The sequence below is a fragment of the Silurus meridionalis genome, chromosome 19, assembly GCF_014805685.1.
Source record: "Silurus meridionalis isolate SWU-2019-XX chromosome 19, ASM1480568v1, whole genome shotgun sequence".
In the NCBI taxonomy this organism is placed as follows: Eukaryota; Metazoa; Chordata; class Actinopteri; order Siluriformes; family Siluridae; genus Silurus; species Silurus meridionalis.
In genome coordinates, this window is record NC_060902.1 from 14,869,127 (window position 1) to 14,889,655 (window position 20,529).

The following is a 20,529-nucleotide window of genomic DNA, read 5'->3' on the forward strand; positions in this document are numbered from 1 at the left end:
ATGATTTGTTTAGTTTTTGGCAACCTGTGAATCAATGCTTCATTTGTTTAGAGTCAACAGATGATTCATCCGATGTAGATGCAAATACTCCCAAGATGAAGATGACAGTAGGACGGTCAAACTGAAACAATACCCACAAGGTTGGAGAACTCGCATGAGTCCTGTCCTAGTTCTGACTGAAAATGATAACTGTCAAACAACCCATGAAAATTAAGTCAAAACTCATACAAATGAATAAAATCAGCTCCTTAATTACAAGGTTCCTGTCACTAGAAGCAGTTTAGGAACATTGGCAACCTGCAATAGATGTATCAGAAATATTTAATAACCTGTTATGAAGTGGGTGTCGCTTGTTGATATTCATATTCTGTTACTGTAAAACCACCCCATCTTTTTATCTTTGATTAGGAAATCAGTAAAAATTCCTCATACTTTTATGAATCGGTCTTGCTAGAAGACTACTAAGAGTCACATAGAATTCTTTGTGAATATCACTCCAATTATTTTCACTGAACTTATAAAAAAAGGAATATCTGGTTACTGTGATTGATTGGTGTCCCATCCCGGGTTTATTTGTACCTCACGACCAGTGTTCGTTTATCCTGTAAATCTATCGTGATCCTGATCCACCACGGTAATATACCGGGGGGAAAAAACAGGCCATCATAGTCGCTTAATTTTTTCTCCAATTATTAACTCTACACATTTTGATTATTTCCCATTCTTTGTAAGATTGCAGCATTCCTGTTGCCTTCTCTTCAGCTTCAGTCAATAGACATTCTCTTTAACTTTCCTTTTCACCTGCTGGGTTAAAAGTGTGAGACAGACAGCGAGCTGTGTGTGGGTTCTCACTGGGTTGCCTTGTGGATTCCCACACACGCCTGAGGCGCATAACACGAACGACACATGCAGGTGAGTCACCAGCCCACTGAGCCTTTCATTCCATTCTCTCTCACACACTCGCACTCATTCTCTAACTTTTCCTCCCCCACCAGGCACTGGGCACGTCCTGTTCATGCGGTCAGTATCACCCCCTGTCTTTGTCTCAGGCTCGTTCATTGACACTACACCCCCTCTGTGCGTGGGGTCCGGGTCAACTCTACAGGTGGTGGGTGGTTCGAGGCATGGCACTAAGGAACTGCAACAATATTTCCATATAATACACACAAAGCCTTCTTGTCTAAAGTGACAAATAAAATGACAAAACAAGCAGGCATAAAGACAGAGAGATGTAAAAAGATAGACTGATAGAAAGACAGATAAACTGATAAAGAAATAATAAAAAAGTCGAAATATTAAAAAAAGAATAGACATTGGTAAAAAAAAAAAAAAACGTCATTAGCAGAATGACTGACAGAAAAACAAGAATGTCTGACAAAGAAAAGCAAAAAAGGAAATACAGAAAAGTAAAAAAAAAAAAAATTAGGTAGATATAATGACCTAGAAAAAAAGAGAAACAGGTGTATAGAAAGAAGAATAGCTTTATCAACAATGAGTTCTAACTAAAGGAAACGATTATTTAATTATTCAAAGTTGTGTTAGCTTAATTGCCACTCCCAAGCCCTTAAATAACATAAAATTCAGTGGTACTGTACATCCTACAACACAAAGTTACACCTCTGCCGTTCAAGTGTTAAATTTCAGTTTAGATTACAGGATCTGGAATGTTCTCTGGAAAAGCTGCCAGTCAGAACAACCCAAAACAGCGTTCACGAACAGGACATAAAGGTTTACAATTTGTTTGGTGTGTAAAAAAACGCTCGTTAATAAGCAGAGTCAGAGTTCTCTGGTATTTGTGATTCATGTCATCACAGAAAATGTTTCTTGTAACGCTCAAGGTGAAAACCAATGATTCAAACACAAAGTAAATCAAACAGAAAGTGAAAAGAGTATAGTAAAGCTTATAAGACATAAGGATCAGTGTACAATGTCGTGCTAAATTCCCATTTCGCTTCATTCAATTATAAATATTACAAATGTCCAAGGGATACAAGTGATACTTGGTCATTTGAATATCCTAATGCACCATATCAGTGTAGTTCAACAATACAAATTTATTTGCCTGCCTCCATTAAAGGCGCATCATCTCTTGAAAAGCATAATTTAGTATTCTATATTCTATACTAGTATTTTACTCTCATCATGGACAGCAAGGTAGAACGAAGAGAAAACGTGAAATGTGACATACGCCGATGATTCAATCAGACGTTCGATGTGTTGTGAGTGACGCGTGCTTCAAGAGCGAAAGAACATCACTGGTTGACTAGAGATTAGGAAGATCTTTAACGAGCTCATCCCCCGAAAATGATGAAACCATTCGGCAAATTGTGCATGATGATTGTCGGAAAACAATCCACATGATCTCACTTCCGCACCTACATTACTAACTAGCTCTGGCTCCTACTTCACCCTCTGAAGATCCAGCTCAAAGGTCGGCGTTTTGACACTAGTGCTGAGATCCAGCGCGAATTGCAGAAGGTGCTTGACACGCTTCGAAAAGAAGACCTCCTGGACACATTCCAGAAGTGTCAGGAACGCTGGGAGCACTGTATTGCTACAGTCTCTAAACTTTTTGATGGCACCTCGTATAATCCATATCAGCTTTAATTCTCTTCGGGACAATCTCCTGGATTTCGCAGATGAGGAAATCTTTAATAATGTAAGGACAGAGTTTATGATGTGTGGACCATGAAAACAATCACAGTAATTCCGAAATTCTTCGAGAAACAGTGGATGTTGGTGTGGTTAAGTATTTTACATTTAGATTTGGAAAGCTGACTGCTGTACCATCTAGTTGATATGCTTCATGTGTAACTCACCACCCTGGATCACCCTCGCTAAACCAGCCCCATCACATTAGTAAAAGTTTTAATTTGTGTAAATTTTTTATAGATGAAGCTTTATGAAGCTTGTTTTGTGCATCGAAGGCATTGTCATCTTAGTACAATTTTGGGTCTCCTAGTTCAAGAGATGGAAACGTTTTATGTAACAGACAACCTGTACAATTGTGTGCCTTCAGTTTTGTGGAGATTGGGGAAGAAGCACATTTGGCTGGAAAAATGAGGTGTCCCTGTTCTTTTGTCCAGATTATGTAATTAAAAACTAAACTGCAGTTCTGATTTTTTTTTTTTCCTTTGTGTATTGATACAAGTGCAATCAATTGCTCTAAAATGTATTATCCCCCAGCTCCTCATTGTCATACAACAGCTTCCTCTGGGACACACGAAACCATCCTACTGCATCTTTTCAAACTGCTGCTTGTCTTGCACCACAAAGCAAAGTAACATAGATAAAACAATAGAAAGCTAATTTAATTCTCTTCTGCATACATGAGCTCACAGATGACAATGATTTGCTAGATGTCTTTGATTGAGAGTAAGAGTATCCCTCCTATAACCAATTTTGAAGTACCCGATCACGAATGGCTGTGTCATTGTCAGGATTCAAATTCAGGCAATATGTTTATACGAGTATCTTAATGGTAATATTCTTAAAATCATAATTTTTTTCTGAATTATATAGTCCGAACACAAATCTATTTATTTCGCAGCCACAAGCATATGAACATAAATGTGTAGATCAGATGTGCCTGTGAATCACTCTGGGGTTCCAACAGAAACATCACCTCAAGAGATGCTGCAATCTGGAGAGTCGATGTTATAAACATGAGAGACTAAGCGAGTATAAAAAAAAATAAAAAGCAATAAGGACTGCATACTAAGTGGACGCTCCACTAAGCATGTCCTTGTACAAATGTGCTGGGGGAAGGGAGGTGTTTCTCCATCACACATTCGTTCACATCCCTCTCTGATCTCCAGGTCAGTGTGGCAGCAGTAACCCAGGCAACGCTTGCACACACGTGTCCTAAAAATAGCCTTAGCGCCTTCGGAGCCAGCCGTTTTCCGAGCGCTTGGTGAATTCTGGTGAGTCACAATATTGGCAGACATGACCTCTTTTTGACACAGTCCTTCCACCCTGACCTCCTATGATGCAGTGCAAGTAACTGAACTGTATCCAAACCATAACACTGTCATTACCTCAGTATATTAGCATCTGTCACAGTCTAGTGCATAATCTTATTCTGTTTAATCAAAACTTTGGCAACTAATGTTAAATAATCAGACAGCTCTGAGACACAATATATGACGAATGTGTGTGTGTGTGTGTGTGTGTGTGTGTGTGTGTGTGTGTGCAAGAGTACTCACTTGTGAAGAACAGCGATTTCATTCTCAATGCTGTTCTCTTTTCCTTCCAGTGCTTTTTTCGGAATACACTTTATCGCCACCAACTTTCTCGTTCGCTTTTCCTCGGCTAGTACAACCTCGGAAAATGCACCACTACATACGCAAACGGAGAGGGAGACAGGTGGAGAGAGACAGACAGATACACAGACACACAGGTTTAAGAGTTAATAAATAGGTCAACCAAATAAATAAGGCACATTTGAAATACTGCAACAGCTCAATTTATTCAGAGACTTTGTCTTTACCCTGAACTGAGGTAGCTCTAGTTTGTATTGGCAAATTTCCAAGAATTTTCCAAGAATTTGCTGCTCTTGTTTACACATGTCTAAGGAGTTTCAGAGAAACAACGGATCTTAGATCACTTGTCCCCCCAGGGTTTGTCTCAACATAATGGCCCAATTAAAGACTGGTGCGGGGGCAAGACTCTTTTAGTAATGCGGATGTGCGATCAGGCTGGAATAACAGGAAGTGCGACTTTTCATTCGAATTCCAGGCCTGTGCAACAGTGCAAATCCATAATGCTAATATTACTTTTACCAAATAGTACATAAAAAAATTATAAGTGGCTAATGTAAGACAAGTATCACCCAGGCACAAACCCATCAAACCCATGATTATTACTAACTCAGAACCCTAATGCTCTTGCTAAATTCAGTTTTTCTAATACATATGCACCAGGAATAATTTACCCATTTCCTTTCTAATGTCTTTTTTTATAGTTTTATAGATTCCTGATCTAAATCGCTTTACCAAACCTGGACCATCAGTTCCAAAACCTTTTTTTTTTTTTTTTTTTAATTGAATTACATTTGGATTGAATGACATATCAAATTCTGATGCCTACGTCTTATAATTTCGCTAATTTCCACTTCAGCTAGCAACCCTATGAGAAGATAATGCTAATACAGGTTCTTAATCTTTTTTTTGTTAATTCCTGCTTAAGAAATAGGTTTAAAATGTACAACAACAACAAAAAAAAAAAAAAAACACTTCTTGACTTGTGTATTTCTTTCAATTTCAGCTCAAGTAACGTGGCTTATCACACAGCGAAATGCCAAACATTCTGGAAAACTTTGTGTGGACATTAACAATCCATCCTGCTCTCTGTTTGAACAAAGAACAGACAGAGATCAGGAAGTGTGTGTGTGTGTGTATGTTAGAGAGAGTGTGTGAGAGAGTATCCTAACTAGCCTAATTGGTTAACAGGACATGATTATAGCTCTCAGACCCACATCCAGCTGAATACACAGCACTGAACACACACACGCACAAACACACACACACACACACACACACAAAAGCGTCTTATACTGTACAGACTAAACAATAGACAAAGCTGCCTATGTGTTGTTAATCAAACAAATTCAGGATCACAAAGAGGAAGAACCTTTAACTGTGTGAAAGCTTCAGTTACAATCCTATCAGTTTGAACAGTCAATCAAGGATTGAATCTTCATACACTTCTCACTGGTTTAGGGTACCTTTTTAATATTTGAGCAGGAAAATATACACTTTTTTCCCCCCAGGAAATATTTTCACAGCTTATTGTTTCAATTAAAACTGAACCACTATGTCAATATTATTTCATTGTTTTCCCTTTATGTCTTTAGATACAATATCTTTTTATTAGAGTAGGCAGATTTTCAGCATGGTTTTACAAATTTCTGCTACTGCTTTGTGTGGAATACATGTTTTTTTGGGTTTAGTAATACGGTTAATATGGTAATCCAGAAGTTTAGTTCTGGGGACAGATTGAAGGTTGTAGAGTTATTTTTGGTGTCTGAGCTTTGGAAAGAGGAATGCATGAACACACAGCATGCTGTGAGGCCACTTCCTTTCTTTCTACCAGGTGGCAGGTTCAGAACATACTTTAGTTGATTTTCTTTTCCTTTTCTTTCTATTCAGTTAATTAATCAAGTATCATTAAGCCACTATACACAACCTGCCATCACTTTCAGGTAATAGTTTCAGATCATTATTTACAGAGGTCTTATAAAGTTAAAGTTGGATATGAAAAACATATGAGCATATTATAAATGCCCTATGTATGCATTACAGATGGATATACGGTCACACATCCAAAACATGATGAAGGTGCTGACCGGAAAAGTGAAAAGTCACAATTGCAATTGCTCCATTTCAAAATTTCTCTCCAGACAAGAGCCTTCATGTTCATCCCAAAGAAATGGTTGCTTGAGAAAGACAATTCATTAAGGCAGTTATTGAGCCTATATATATATATATATATATATATATATATATATATATATATATATATATATATATATATATATATATATGAACTTATTATAACTACCTTATGTATATATTCAGTGGAGAAAATCAGTGAAATTATAAGGCCTCTTTCTTAATCTGATTGGTGGAATCTCTGAAAATGCTGTTTTAGCCAAACAAAGCCAGATGTGCTGGATCATGAATGTCTTAAAGCACAAACAGAAGAAGAAAATGTGTAGAGAGGAGCTGGAAAAAAAAAAAAAAAAAAAAAACACTTTCATTTTAAAAAAAGGTTAATGCCTATTTTTGTGCAGAGTTGGTGTCCAGGGCCTGTTGCTAACGGCAACCTTCGGCAAACAGGAATGCACTCTTATTACCTCTTAAACGAGCTCTGCTCCAACACCAGGCATTTTCATACAGCCACACACACACACACACACACACACACACACACACACACACACACACACATACATGCGTGTTAAGAGAAATAGAATGACACTGATACACACTTAAACCTGCAGATAAAAAAAAAATTGATAAGTTGATCAGCAGAAATGCCTGGAGTCCTCTCCAATAACACTGAACACAAACATCTACGATTAGCCAGATTGTTCAGATTTTTTTTTTTTTAATTCAATTAGAATTTTGGTCTGTTCAATGATTAGACAGACCTCATGATCAAAAGTATCCAAGAGGGATGTTATAAAATAATGGTAACTGGGGAGAGCCAAAAGTGTATAAATGAAGATTTGGCTCAAAATTTCAGATCATGTCTGAACATGAGTACACTCTCCTGTTGATAGTGGTTTTACTGCAATAAACTATTTTGCTGCTTCTCATCTCTGTTTCTTGTCTTTTTTTTTTTAAGAAGAATCATTTTTTAAGATTATGGTACCAAAAGACCCAGCTATTGTCGTGGAGGATTTTGCAAAGTTTTCTTTATTTCTACTCGTTTTGGAACACAATCTATCTTTATTCCTGGAGTCTCTAACTTTTTCAACTGCGGTTGGAATTATATGGCCTAGGCATAAGTCAAGATGCCTTAACATAAATAAACTGAAATGACCAGATGTATTGGATGCATTTGTCATTAAAGAAAACCAAACGTTTCAACTAGTTCAGATCACCATTTGTGGAAGAAAACGTGAGAAAGTTTAAACAGCAAATGACAAAAGTATCAACAAATTGTAGACTAAACTAAAAGCAATGAATGGAATAAATTTTGTCCATGATGTGCATAGCCAGCAATGACGTGCACAAGTGCAGATTATACTGCGGCCAGCCAAAAAAATGTCTCATGCATAAGCAGGATGAATTTAGTTGCTCAAACTTTGATAAGCTTTGTCCATCAGAATAGCAGAGCTCAGCCGTCTATTTGTTTCACAGCTCGCTGGCTATTTAAGACTATTAAACCAACCATCAGGTCATTTTTTTCCACCAGAAAACCTTCTGGACTTTACAATGGAATCTGTTTGGAAGATCCTCATATTAGCAAATATTTTCTCCAAATTCAGATGTTTTCTAAATATCTCCTCTTTAAACTCTCTCCAGCTCCTTTCCTCTAAACTGATTAGGATTAGCAACACTCATTCGCTCATCTCATCTTCTATTCATTATTCTTTTAGCAGCTTTAACACCAACAAGATTTAGAAACAAGCATGCTGAAGTTCAAACTAAATTTAAATGACAGACAGGAATTTTTGAAACTCATAAAACACATACCAAAACACATTTTGAATATAAACTAGATGTTATGAATTTAATGTGATCAGGCTGCCGAGGCATTTATACAAGCGAGAGAAGCTGTGCAGATATACAACAAGAAAGCACCTCCCACATGTTCATACACTCGGTAACCTCCGATATGAAGTATGCTGGCAGTTTCAAAATTACAATTTAATAGGGCATACTGTTATACAGGCATATTTTGCCCAATCAGAATTCTTAAAGTTGACTCTTAAACAGATCTGATATGTACATAGTTTCTCAAGTGTTTTGCAGTGGTAGTTACAGCTGGAAATATGATCACACATCCAAAACAAAGATGAAGAAATGAAGGGAGTGGTGAGTCACATTACGGCAGTCCAAATTTCTCTCCGGACAAGAGCCCATCAACTTTTAACAAAGAAATGAAAACGGTTTCATGAGGAACACAATTCCTCCAGGCAGTTAAGTAGCCTAAAAATACTTCATTCTGCAACAAATTTTAATCTTGATAAGATCTACAGAATTCTCCAGTGCAATGCATGCATGACACACTTAGTGTGATAGTCATCATTTATAAATATTTAATCAAATGCTGGAAACACAAAAATGCTTATTACCAATTATTGAATAGAAATCTTTGCAATACAATCTCAGAACTAGAATCCCAATTTGTCAAGGTCCTCCCATGACTCTGAGTCATGCAAGAGAAATATGAAACAAGTGTCCTAGTACAGTGAAAAGGAAGTTGTAACCAGCAGTGTAAACAAGGTTGAGTCATCCAACATGTGTATATGGAGTAATTTGGTTGATAAACCCAATTGCACATGGTTAGTTTTAAAAGGAAATTGCATCAGCTTGCAACTTCATCTGCACACATTCTACTGACTTTAACAGCTTAAACCTCTGCTAACCCAGGGCTAGTAAATCTCATGAGATCCCAAGTGAATTTCCTGTCACCATCTAAATGGGTGCTCCAACATTAAGGGGTATGTACAGACAACATTTCTGATATGGAGACAAAAAAAGAGCACAGATTTCAAGCCAAAACAAGTTGGTTCTACTACTAATACAACCACTAAACACACAAACCAACCAGCAATGTCCAACAACCAATGAACATTACTAACCACCAAAAACAACCAACCAAACACCGGTAACCAACAGTCACCTCAAATGAACAATCACAGTCACTAAATAATCAACACCACAACAATCAACAAAACAACCAACTGTTATAACTCAGGGTACAAAGTTTCATGAACAGTATGGTGTCTGTACTAGAATGTCTGGAGATGCCAAATGGAGATCCTGAGATCTATTGTTAGATCCTTACTACAACTTTGACCTTAATGCCTGTCCTCATCTTGCAGGGATCTATACCACTTCCCCAAAGCTCAAAAATTGCAGTTCTACCATGGCCTGCATACTTACCACACAACTTGCCCGGCTATAGCAGAATAGAAAGACAACACAATACACGCTACAATGAACTTTATGCAAAGGGGATGTGTTTGTCACACCATAAACTAATGTGAGAATTTTGTTTAACAACTCAAGTTGCTGAGTGGTATGGTGGTGCAAGTGGTAGTGCATCACAGCTTTCTGAGCTCTGGGTACTATCTGTGTAGAGTTTTGCAAGTGTTTGCAAAGGTTTCCATCAGATTCACATGCTTCCTCACTTAGGAAAGTTCATAAAATTGCAATGCCTGGTAAACTAAACTAAAACTAGTTAATTATTTTTTTCATTTACTTCCTAGTTCCAGAGAACATAATCAACAACCTTATTTGATTTCAAGACAAAGAAACACAAAAGTAAAAAACCCACATCCGTTTCATTTGATGATCACATTAACCAAGTCCTTGCTTCCTGGAAACAATTGAAAGCAATTAATTATACAACATGACAACATCATCTTGCAAAATGGAGTAAACTCTGAACTAAACTCTTTGCAATCATACAATTCTATAATATGTGTAAAATGTATTTAAAAATAAATGGATCTGTATCTGGTCACACAGACAAAGAAAATCCTGTTTCAAACTCTAAAATGGCCCTGTTAACAGATACAGCTGTGCAAACACCCATGAGGACTTGGCACAGAGCCTCTCTACCTGGATTATAATGTATCAGACCTATCTGATAAAATAAGCTACATAGTACACTACAAGTGTAACAACAAATACATTGCTCTGTAATGGTGCACTACATCTTCAGTGAAGAGCCATTTTAAATTCACCTCTTCTCTTGTCTAGCTAGGGTCAAGTAATCTCATGTGGTACCGATCACAGTGTGTGTGTGTGTGTGTGTGTGTGTGTGTGTGTGTGTGTGTGTGTGTGTGTAACATTTTTACTGGAAAAAAATGCTTCTTCTATTGTGTTTCCTCCCACAAAAGCTGACCCCCAAAAGAATTGTAGGCGTTTCTACAGAAGCTCAAGCAAAAGAAAAAATGGTTTCGGCTTAAAGTCGTAATTAACAGTTTATTTCTGAAGTAAATTTAGATGGTACAACTCTTGTGAATTAACTAACAAATCAAAGTCCTGATCTATGATCAAAGTTCATTGTTAAAATATATATATATATATACAAATAAAAATTAAGTGAATTGAATCTATAACCACAATCCACAAGATTCTACGGTTTGTTTCAGAATAATGTTGGTTTAAACATTGTACAGAAAAATCCATTCATGGAGATGTTGCCATTTTCAATACACATATACACTACAAATTAAATGCACACCAGCATAGTTAGAAACAAAAACAACAAACAAAAAAAAGACCTACACTATATGGACAAACTACTTGTGGACACCTGACCACAAGCTATGTGCTTTTTTTACCATCCCATTCCACATTTAGTCCCTATTTGCTGTTATTATGACCTCCACACTTCTAAGAAAATGTTTCACTAGATTTCTAGTGTGCTTTTGGAAATTCCATGAAGATTCATTCAGCCACAAGAGTTTCAGGTACTGGTACAGGGTGATCAGGCCTGGGGTGCAATCAGCATTCCAATTCATCCCAAAAGTGTTGAGTAGGCTGGTGGTCAGAACTCTGTAGCAGACAACTTAAAATCTTCCACTCCAGCCCATGTAAGCCATATCTTCAAGGAGTTAGCATTGGTATGGTGGAACAGGTTGGGTCTCCTAGTTCAAGTGATTGGAAAATCCAATGCTCCTTCATTCAAAGACATCTTATACAAGTGTGTGCCTCCAACTTATTGGTAACAGTTTGGTGAGGAACAACATATGGCTGGAAAAGTTAGGTGTCCCAATACCTTTGTCAATATAGTGTAACCTGTATTTGCACAATGCATGTGGAATTTCAGTGGTTTGGCACTTTACAACATAAATTTGTAGGTTGCAAAAACAGGATGAAATACAAGTAACAAATGTAACTAAGAATGTACACCGAGGTGTTTTTTTGTGTGTCATAGAGAAGTGTTTCATTTGTTTTAATTTGTTGTTCTAGTGGAGGTGTGAGCATGCATGTGCAGGCGAAAGTGAGGAGGGAGCAGGTGTCTCTAGCAGCCCCGTAAACACAGGGTGGTGTCTTTATGTATAATTTATCCATCCATCCATACAACCACACACTCAAACACACACCAGTACCTGCCTTGGGCATGATAAAACTACTACCATATTATGCAGCTAAACACCATGTTATTTCCACTTCTAAACACTTCCATTCAATATTTAACCGTCTGTTTAATAGGTGATTCATTTAATAAACCATTATGTTCTTTTAATATTTATGAGCTGGCACTGTACCCATGTCCATCATCATGCCAAACCCACAGAGTGCAGTGAAATAAGACCATCTGAACCACTGAAGTAACATAATACTCTTTGTGCTCCCCTTTTTTTTATACAACACAGACACTAACCAGGTTAGAAACTTGAACCGCCAGAGAAGTTTCACAGCCAAACACAACCACACTGTTAAACTACAACACTATGGCTTGCCTCAGTTGTGGGTCATTTTAAAAACAAGTCTGTACTGACAACAACACAATCCTTTACAGTTAAGTAAATAATACGACATGTTATAGCAAAATAATAAGTTACCACCATTGAGGTTTTTTTTAAAACATATTTTGTAGTTATTTTTAATGCTGTGGAACATCTGAATGTAACTGGACATGTTATCACCTATATAGTATTAGTGGTCCCCCATCTCTCTCTCTCTCTCTCTCTCTCTCTCAGTTACCAAAACAAAACAAAAAAAACAAATGTTTTCTGCCCTCTGAGAAACTCCATATTTAGAAAACAAAATGTTAAAAAAGTTATTAAATTGTGTACCTTTCATTGGTATTCGCATATTAAGTGATGTGAAATTGATGAATTGAATCAATTCCCATCAGTATTTCAGATTTTGAATTTGCATGCAATGCTTTAAAACTCAACAAACTCATCATAAGTACCAAATTCAAAAGAATTTGTGGTACAATGCATTGTGGGTTTAAATCAATTTCAAATGCACAAATGTGATTGTTTGCTTATTCAGAATTCTAAATTTGATGAACAGCAATTTTTTGGACTTGTGATAATGTTTAAGTTTCTAATGTTTCTAATGTTGTGGCAATTTTTATTCTCATAAAATAACTCTCTTAAAAAATGTGGTCAGTAACATCATGAAAAAAGCACACCACACAGCATACCTTTCAGTCTTCAGTCGAACTAAACAGGCCAAAACCTCACACCTCCACCCACCCACTGGAGATGGATAGATAAAGTCATGAAACTTCTTAATATATGATGACAAAATAGAAACAAAACCGCTGAGTAAAAAAAAACACACATGACTCATTTTACCAATCACTTAATCTAACATTTATATTAAGGCAGTGAAAGCTATGGGTACTTAGCAGCATCTGGCATATCACTGGGTCTGATAGATAATAGAAATAATTTTATAGATAGAAGTCTCTGTTCAGAGAAATTATTTTTGAGCTCAAGTTTCAGGAAACAATAATATTCATTTAGAAGATTTGTATTTAAGCTATTCGGCTAAATGTTGTGCTCAGGTTTATCAGCTATCATCAGTCAAAGAATAGAAGCCACAAAGAGACTGCAAATGATTATTATTTTTTTGTAAGAAAGTGGGAAAGGGGTTACATCTAAAATCTTCAGTGGTTCAGTGAAGAACTGCAAAATAGATTAGAGTGTCATCACTTTATAGTGCATCAAAAAATGTTTGTAGAAACATTTACAAATGCAAAGTAAGAGTACTCTCTTACTTTGCATTTGTTAATTTCATAATACTAGAAAAATGATTCATTACAAAGAAAAAAATGTAAGAATTTGTATTCTGAACAACAGCCACTCAAAATACAAAACAAAACAAAACTACCGAGTTTAGCTTTGTAAAATGGAAAACAGGCCAAACTAATATCACCAGCAAAGAACAACAGACAAGCAAAAAAGCAGATCCATACTCCATATTGATTTTCAAATATTTCCAGTTCAGACCCCAACCAACCATGTTTGCAAAGCATGCTGGGAATTGCCATGGATCACACCAGGCTACTGTGTTACTCTAGGGAGTTTATTAGCTTATCCAGACCGATGTGGATATCTGTTAGTCACACCAGCAAAATCAATAGCGCAGAATGTAAATGTGTGATGGTTGAATCAGACTGGTTCCTGGACAACAGGTTTGATTAGTTTAAGGAGAATATTTAAGTAATTAAAGTTTATCTATCAAAGAGAAAAACCTTAAAATCAACCTGTTATTCTTTACATTTTTCTATTTATTTTTGTGGCCTAGAGTTTCTAATGCCATCTTTCTAAGGACTCTGCGAGACTCGATAAGAGCTGAACTGAGTCGTATTTTTTTCTCTAATGAAGCGTATGAGGACCAGGCCAGTATACATGAATGACAGAAAGAGAAAACAGTAAGATTTGCTATTCTCCAAAGCAGAGCTGGCACTCATTAATTATGTTCTGTTTTAATTACAGGAGCTGGGAGTCATGAAACCCAGAAGCAAAGCCACACAGCCCACTAGTTTTGGATACTGCAATCCCTAAAGGACAAAAGCACATTTGTTAAGTCATCTCTAAACAACTCTGGGGGTGAGAGGAAAAAAAAGGTCTGTTTGGCACGAGAATATCCACAATAGTTTACTTATGCAAACATTTACTCAAAAGAGTCATTGTAATCCGGATGAACTGAGTTTGTTCAATAATGGTGTCATATCATTAGCCAGTAGCTGGAGTTCAAAAGATCTTGTGGATTTATGACGCTTATCACATATGAGTATACATTTTATGGGTAAGTGAAGTTTATCTAAGTGTACTTTAACAGGATTGTACACAGGAGCCACCTAAAAAATAAACTTTAAAATCATGAGAGTGACCATGTCACCTTACGACTATTCTTGCCACCTACACACACACACACACACACACACACACACACACAGACACACACCAAAACTGCATGACCTAGCACTTTGGCTTGCTACAATTAAAGTGCTCTTTTGGAGAAATGGAAAGTCATATGCAGCCAGTCATAACATGTCACCAAAAAGTCAACCCTTGTTTCTGTAATGAAAGCAGTGTAGGTCGAACAAGAGACTCCATTTAAAATTAAATGAATGTGTTGAGGGATTCACACCATTCACCATCACTGTTGATTTGTGTAAAGCTGCTTTGAGACAATGTCTGTTGTGAAAAGCGCTATACAAATAAACTTGACTTGACTTGACATTTGTGCATTATATTAATATGAATTAGAGAACAGCAGAGAAAACCTGGAGCCTCACTGCACTGTTAAGTACCATTGAGTTATCTATTGTTTAGGAGATGAGTAGACATGAAAGGACTGGAAAGGACTAGAGAGGACTTAAGGACAGGTTTAAGTCTACTTAATACACAGTTAGAAACACATTTACTGGACATGTGAATTTCTGTTCCTGAACTTCAATGGAAATGTCCACACCCAAGTTGCCTGCATTTTGATGAAAAGATGAGTTTTCTCTCAGGTCAACATTTTATTTAGATTTATTAATTGGGTCACTGTTTATCCAAACTTTGGATTTGAACTCAATCTTCTGCAGGGCTCTCACTTTTCGTGTTATTTATCTGTGAAATAAAAATAAAGAAGTGCAAGAAAATTGAGGAACCTGGAACTATAAAGGTTCTGCCAAAATGAAACTGAAAAAGATTGTGCAATGGGGGGGGGGATTTCCTGGAAACTGCCCCTATCTCACAGTAGTGAACAAAAATCATGTTAAAAAAAACCCATCATTTTGGAAAGATTAAACCAAGCCTTGCAATCGCTCACACATTTGTCGGCGAGATTATTAATAGAAAATAAAACTTTGTTTCCATAGCAACTGTTTTAGTCCATATGGAAAGTGTCTGCTCCAGTTGCCAAGACAACCAGCCCACGATGAACCCGGAGCTAAGCGAGGCAGGAAGAGCTGGCGATGCTTTCCTCGCTGTGTCTGGATAAGAGGAGGGTCGGAAAACTCATAAGCATGGTGCGAGGTAATCTTGTGATGTTGCAAGGCTGCATGCATGCCTAGGCTTGCAGTGTTACCAGGAAAGGATGTCTTGGACTGAAAAAGACTCCTTTTTGGAGTTCAGTGGAAATCTTTCACCAACAAAGACTTTCTTAGTAATCAAAAAAAAAAAAAAAAAACTGGCATAACTAAGTGGGTATTATTGTGTATAAGAACAGAGAAGGTGACAAGTTCAATTTTAGGGCCTCAAGAGAACCGATGTTGTTGTTTTTACTTCCTGAAATGGTCTCAAATTCTGCATTAGTCATATTCAATTAAATGTCAGCCAACTGAATAAAATGAACAAACCACAAGGTCAAGTCCATTGCCATTCCATCCACATACATACATGCATACACACAGTTAAATGAAATAATGTGACCCCTGGGCCATGGTGCAAGCTGCTATTTTAGACAACTCTTTAGCTTGCTCTCTCCCAGGACCTTCTAGCAGAGCATGCATCAAAACTACTGCCTGATAACAGCTCGAGAGAGAGAGAGAGAGAGAGAGTGGCTGCTCTGCTCTAGGAATGTCTGCTTTGGAGGACTAGACCTCAGAATTCCTCACAGAGGTCAACTCACTGATCAATACACCAGAGGAGTTACCAAAGAATAGTCACACATGACTGCAATTGAAGTCACTTAATTCAATAAGTCAATAAAAGTGTTGCAAAAAGGGATAATAACCAAAGATTTATGAGCATGCTAATATTTTATACTGGGTAAAAAGCACTGTTCCTCTAGATTACTAATAAATCCCACATTGCGATAAACATGGATTTACTTTGGTGCTGTTCACTAACTTTAAATTGTGTGCTTTTGACCTGAGAAGGGAACACACACAATATGCTCCCAGTTAATGTGGTTAAAGTGGTGAGAACACTGTTCCTAAGAAACTGGCCAAGCATATGCTAGCTAATGACTCAATTTAACTAACTAGCACTTCTTTATACAAACAAAGGAAAGGCAGAATAACACTGGAAATGGGACAAAAATATCAGCAGATATTAGATGTGTTGACACATTACCACAGAAATGCTGTACATGTCTAAAACTGCACTAATCATGCTTAGCATAGGTGATACTGCTATGAAAACAATTTTGTGCCATTACTCACTGTCAGAACTTTTCGATAATAGATTAATTTTACTTCGAAAGTTAGGAATACTACAATAGATTAGTCATTCTGTATAGACAGTATAGACATGTATTGTGTATAGACATTCTGTATAGACTATTCAAACTATGACAGAAATATCATAGTGAAATTCTGCTGAAAAAACATTTGATATCTTTTGAACCAACTAGCAAATCCTAACAGTCACTTGTATAATTGTGGATTTGTTTCTCAAAAAAAAAAAAACGAAAGGAATTATGTCCTACAGTAGTAAATGTTTATAACATTGAACCATTCTCCACCCCATAAGTTGCACTTTGTGTGAAAGTAAGCGTGGCAAAAATCATATGGAAATCCCCAGCAAATTCCCTTCACATTACAATGTCCATAGCTTATTAAGTGCACCATAGCAGCGAGACAACTTACGTTCCCAACACCTCCTTGAAGTCGTAGATCTCCTTTATGTCGGATGTCTTTTTCTTCCACAAGTGTCCATCTTCACCCAGGGGCATCTTGTTCCGATCAAATATCGTGTAGCTGGGGGTTGGAAAGCACAGTTCAGTCAAACACGTTAGTTTTATTTGTAATACGGTAATCTGCATTATTTCCTCTCATTAAGTTTTTGAGGATGACTGTTATTATGATCTACCTTTTTTTGGTTAACTGTAAGCTGGTGGATAACAAGAAAAGGAACTTGGATAGAGTCATTTGTAAGATTAACTCACGTAATTTTACTACATATACAAGGGAATGCAGCTCAAAGATGAGATTGTAGAGGTCAAAGGTTAAAGCTAAAGTGCATTTTGACATGTCCCATGTGATGCTACTTATCTTGTACAAAGTTTTTTGGGCCATTTGAATAGCAGAATCTGGGAAATTTACGTTTTTGTGGCGCCAGCACATGAGATAAAATGCATGCTGACACGGGGTTATACAGTGGAACCCCGGTGTATGAGTGCCTTGTTGTACGAGAATATCGGAGCGGTTTTACTTGTAAAAATCTGCTCGTCGCTCATCACCTCAGTCCCCACGATTCATGCTGTCGTTTCATAGACATTATTCTGAGTTCTTTTTCGTTCCTTTGTGTGAATATTGCGCTTTTTGTCTGTTTATATGGTGTTTTTGTTTTATTTCACTATAAATTAAGCATCATGGGTCCCAAGAAGTTTAGTGATAGCGCTCGAAAGAAGGTTGTAAAAAGAATAACCATTGAAATAAAGAAAGAAATTGTAGAAAAGCATGAACGTGGTCTCGAGACACAAGATCTTTGTCTGCAATATGGCATGTCTAGATTAACTATAAGTACAATCATAAAGAACAAATAGAAAATAATGTACTTGGTTACAAGTATATTTGTGTGTCAAATTACGCATAAAACATTATTTAAGGGCTAAAATAAGCGATCGCCTGAGGTCTGGGAACAGATTCGTTGCTTTTACATTAATTCTTATGTAAAAATCAACATGCGAGTACAAGCATATGGGAACACGAACAAATTAATCTCGATCAGCGGGGTTCCACTGTATTAGGAATTTATATTATATTACAATTATATTAAAAATTCGTTTCATTTTTATCTTAGCCCAGTGGTTAAGATTGTGAAAGTAAATTCAAATCACAAGACAAGCATGGATAAGCACATCTACCAAATGTAGATTGACGTAACCTATAATAGTTCTGCTTTTGTATAGGCTTTATAAATACTCTCAAAAACAGAAACTAAGTATTGAGTTTTTTAAAACGGGGTTACGGCAATTCTATAAAAATGTATATACTGTTATGTGAATTCACCATTATTACCACTGAGGTAAAAAAACAAACAAAAAAAAAAACACAAATGGAATTTTTATATCTGCCTGAATTGAATTTATAAGAAATTTATAACATAAATTTGAGACACGTTCTAAAAAGATACTAGGAACATCAGTCAATTCCATTCAGTGAGAGATAAATTGTGTAAACATTTTTTTAATTTACTAAAATTGATACAAAAAGCAACAATTTGCGATTCTTTAAAAACAATTTAAATGCATTACAAGTATTTCCGAAAATACAGCGCTGTAAAATCACTAAAGCATGTAAAAGGAATTTAAATTTTTCTTATTTTTAAATGATACTTTTAGCATTTATATTTTAGCATTTTTAAGATTTAGAAGGTTGCATTTAAAGGAACTGTAACTGACACATGAGAGAAGCAATTTTATAACCCTACAAAAGACATTAATCAGGTAATTTTATTCTTGGTTTTACCTTCAATTTGCACCCTAATTTTTTTATTAATTCAAAACAAAGTGTTAAAAAGCTTCCCAAACAATATCATGATTATAGATATTGCTCTAATTCACAGAAAGATCTTGTAGTGGTATGTGTTTTGTTAGGGTGAATCGCTTCGTATGCAATCAGAAACCTTACAGAAACGATTCAACAATTCGTAAAAAAATAGATTGGATCAATGATTAGACGATCAATGAGCTGAATTAAAGAGCTCATTTTGTGATGTCTCATTTCAATGCAATTTCCCTACAAGAGCTTTCCTAGTTCATCATTCATTTAACAAAATATTGTACTCCAAAGCCAGAGAGGCTCTCACGGGCCAATGAAAAATTTTGCAGATATAAAATGCTCTTGCATGAAACTGACTGCATGTCATTTCATTTATTCAAAGAAAATGTCCTAAATCAGGAATGTGTATTACATACTGTAGTTTTGGGGTTAGTATGTGCTTTGTTTAATTCACTCACTGACCTCATATACACACCAAACAGAGTGAAACTACTAATGCCTTATACAATAGTCTGATACAAGTTATTATATTTTCCATCTTAACAAACTGGGTGGAGTTGTGTTGTGTGGAATATGCACATTGGTTCTAATTTTAGGGCTTTGCAATGGCACAAACAGTGGGCACATCAGTCATCACGCACACACGGCCTTTCAAAGGCAATAATGGGAGGGCTTCTCGGACCAAAATAACCAGCATAATAACAGCCTGCTTTCCAGGACTCAGAGATAGATGCTGTGGGAGATTCCAAATTCTGCTTCTTCAGACCTTCACTAGCTGATTTACCAGCATAAAGTTAATGGTGATGTACATCTTTGATTGCCTCTAAAGTAACACCATTGTGGAGAGGCAAATATTTTGTAATGGTCTTTTGTTTTTAACTAAGAGACAATGGCTATTCTCTTTGTCAAGATGCCAAGATGTTTGGGTTTTTTGGTTTAAAGGAGACTCGTTTAATCTTTTAGTGAATTGAAAATGGAATCGTTGTTTAAGATGTTACCAGACACTGTTGGTTGCCTTTCAAATGCGAATGAATAAAATTCTATGGGTGTGCCTATCAAATGTCATTATGGCTCTATAAACTTGACTAAATTATGAAATCCTCAAGGAAATCTGCCCTTATGCTGAATGTATGTCGGGGTCCAAGTGCCTCCCCTTATAATTCAGGTATTTTTTATTATTCTCAATGATGTAAAACCCACAAAAAATCTGCTCATTTATGACAAGATACAGAGTTTTTCACCTGAATCTCTGCAGAAACTGCTAAAAAGATGTGCAAGGTCATAATGAAGAAAGTTATTTCTTTTCTGTTCATGATGCACTTAAGATAAATGTAATGTGCTTTTAATTGAGGAGTAATAAAGAAAAGAAAATCACATGTTTAAGGTTTGTGTGATGTTTCTAGATTTATGGATTGGATGATGGTAGACCAACAT

General features: G+C 36.5%; 1 protein-coding gene across 2 annotated transcripts in view; it reads right to left on the bottom strand.

Annotated features, from left to right (window-relative positions):
• The window catches only part of camk1b (calcium/calmodulin-dependent protein kinase Ib), a 33,218-nt gene that overhangs the window by 8,896 nt on the left and 3,793 nt on the right, over positions 1-20,529 (bottom strand). For both annotated transcript variants that reach the window (XM_046875109.1, XM_046875108.1), the window contains 2 exons: positions 17,239-17,349; positions 4,206-4,337 (listed from right to left, as the gene is read on the bottom strand). In XM_046875109.1, coding sequence (XP_046731065.1) covers positions 4,206-4,337; positions 17,239-17,324 — 218 coding nt within the window. In that variant the 5' untranslated portion in view covers positions 17,325-17,349. The remainder of the gene's footprint in view (positions 1-4,205; positions 4,338-17,238; positions 17,350-20,529) is intronic.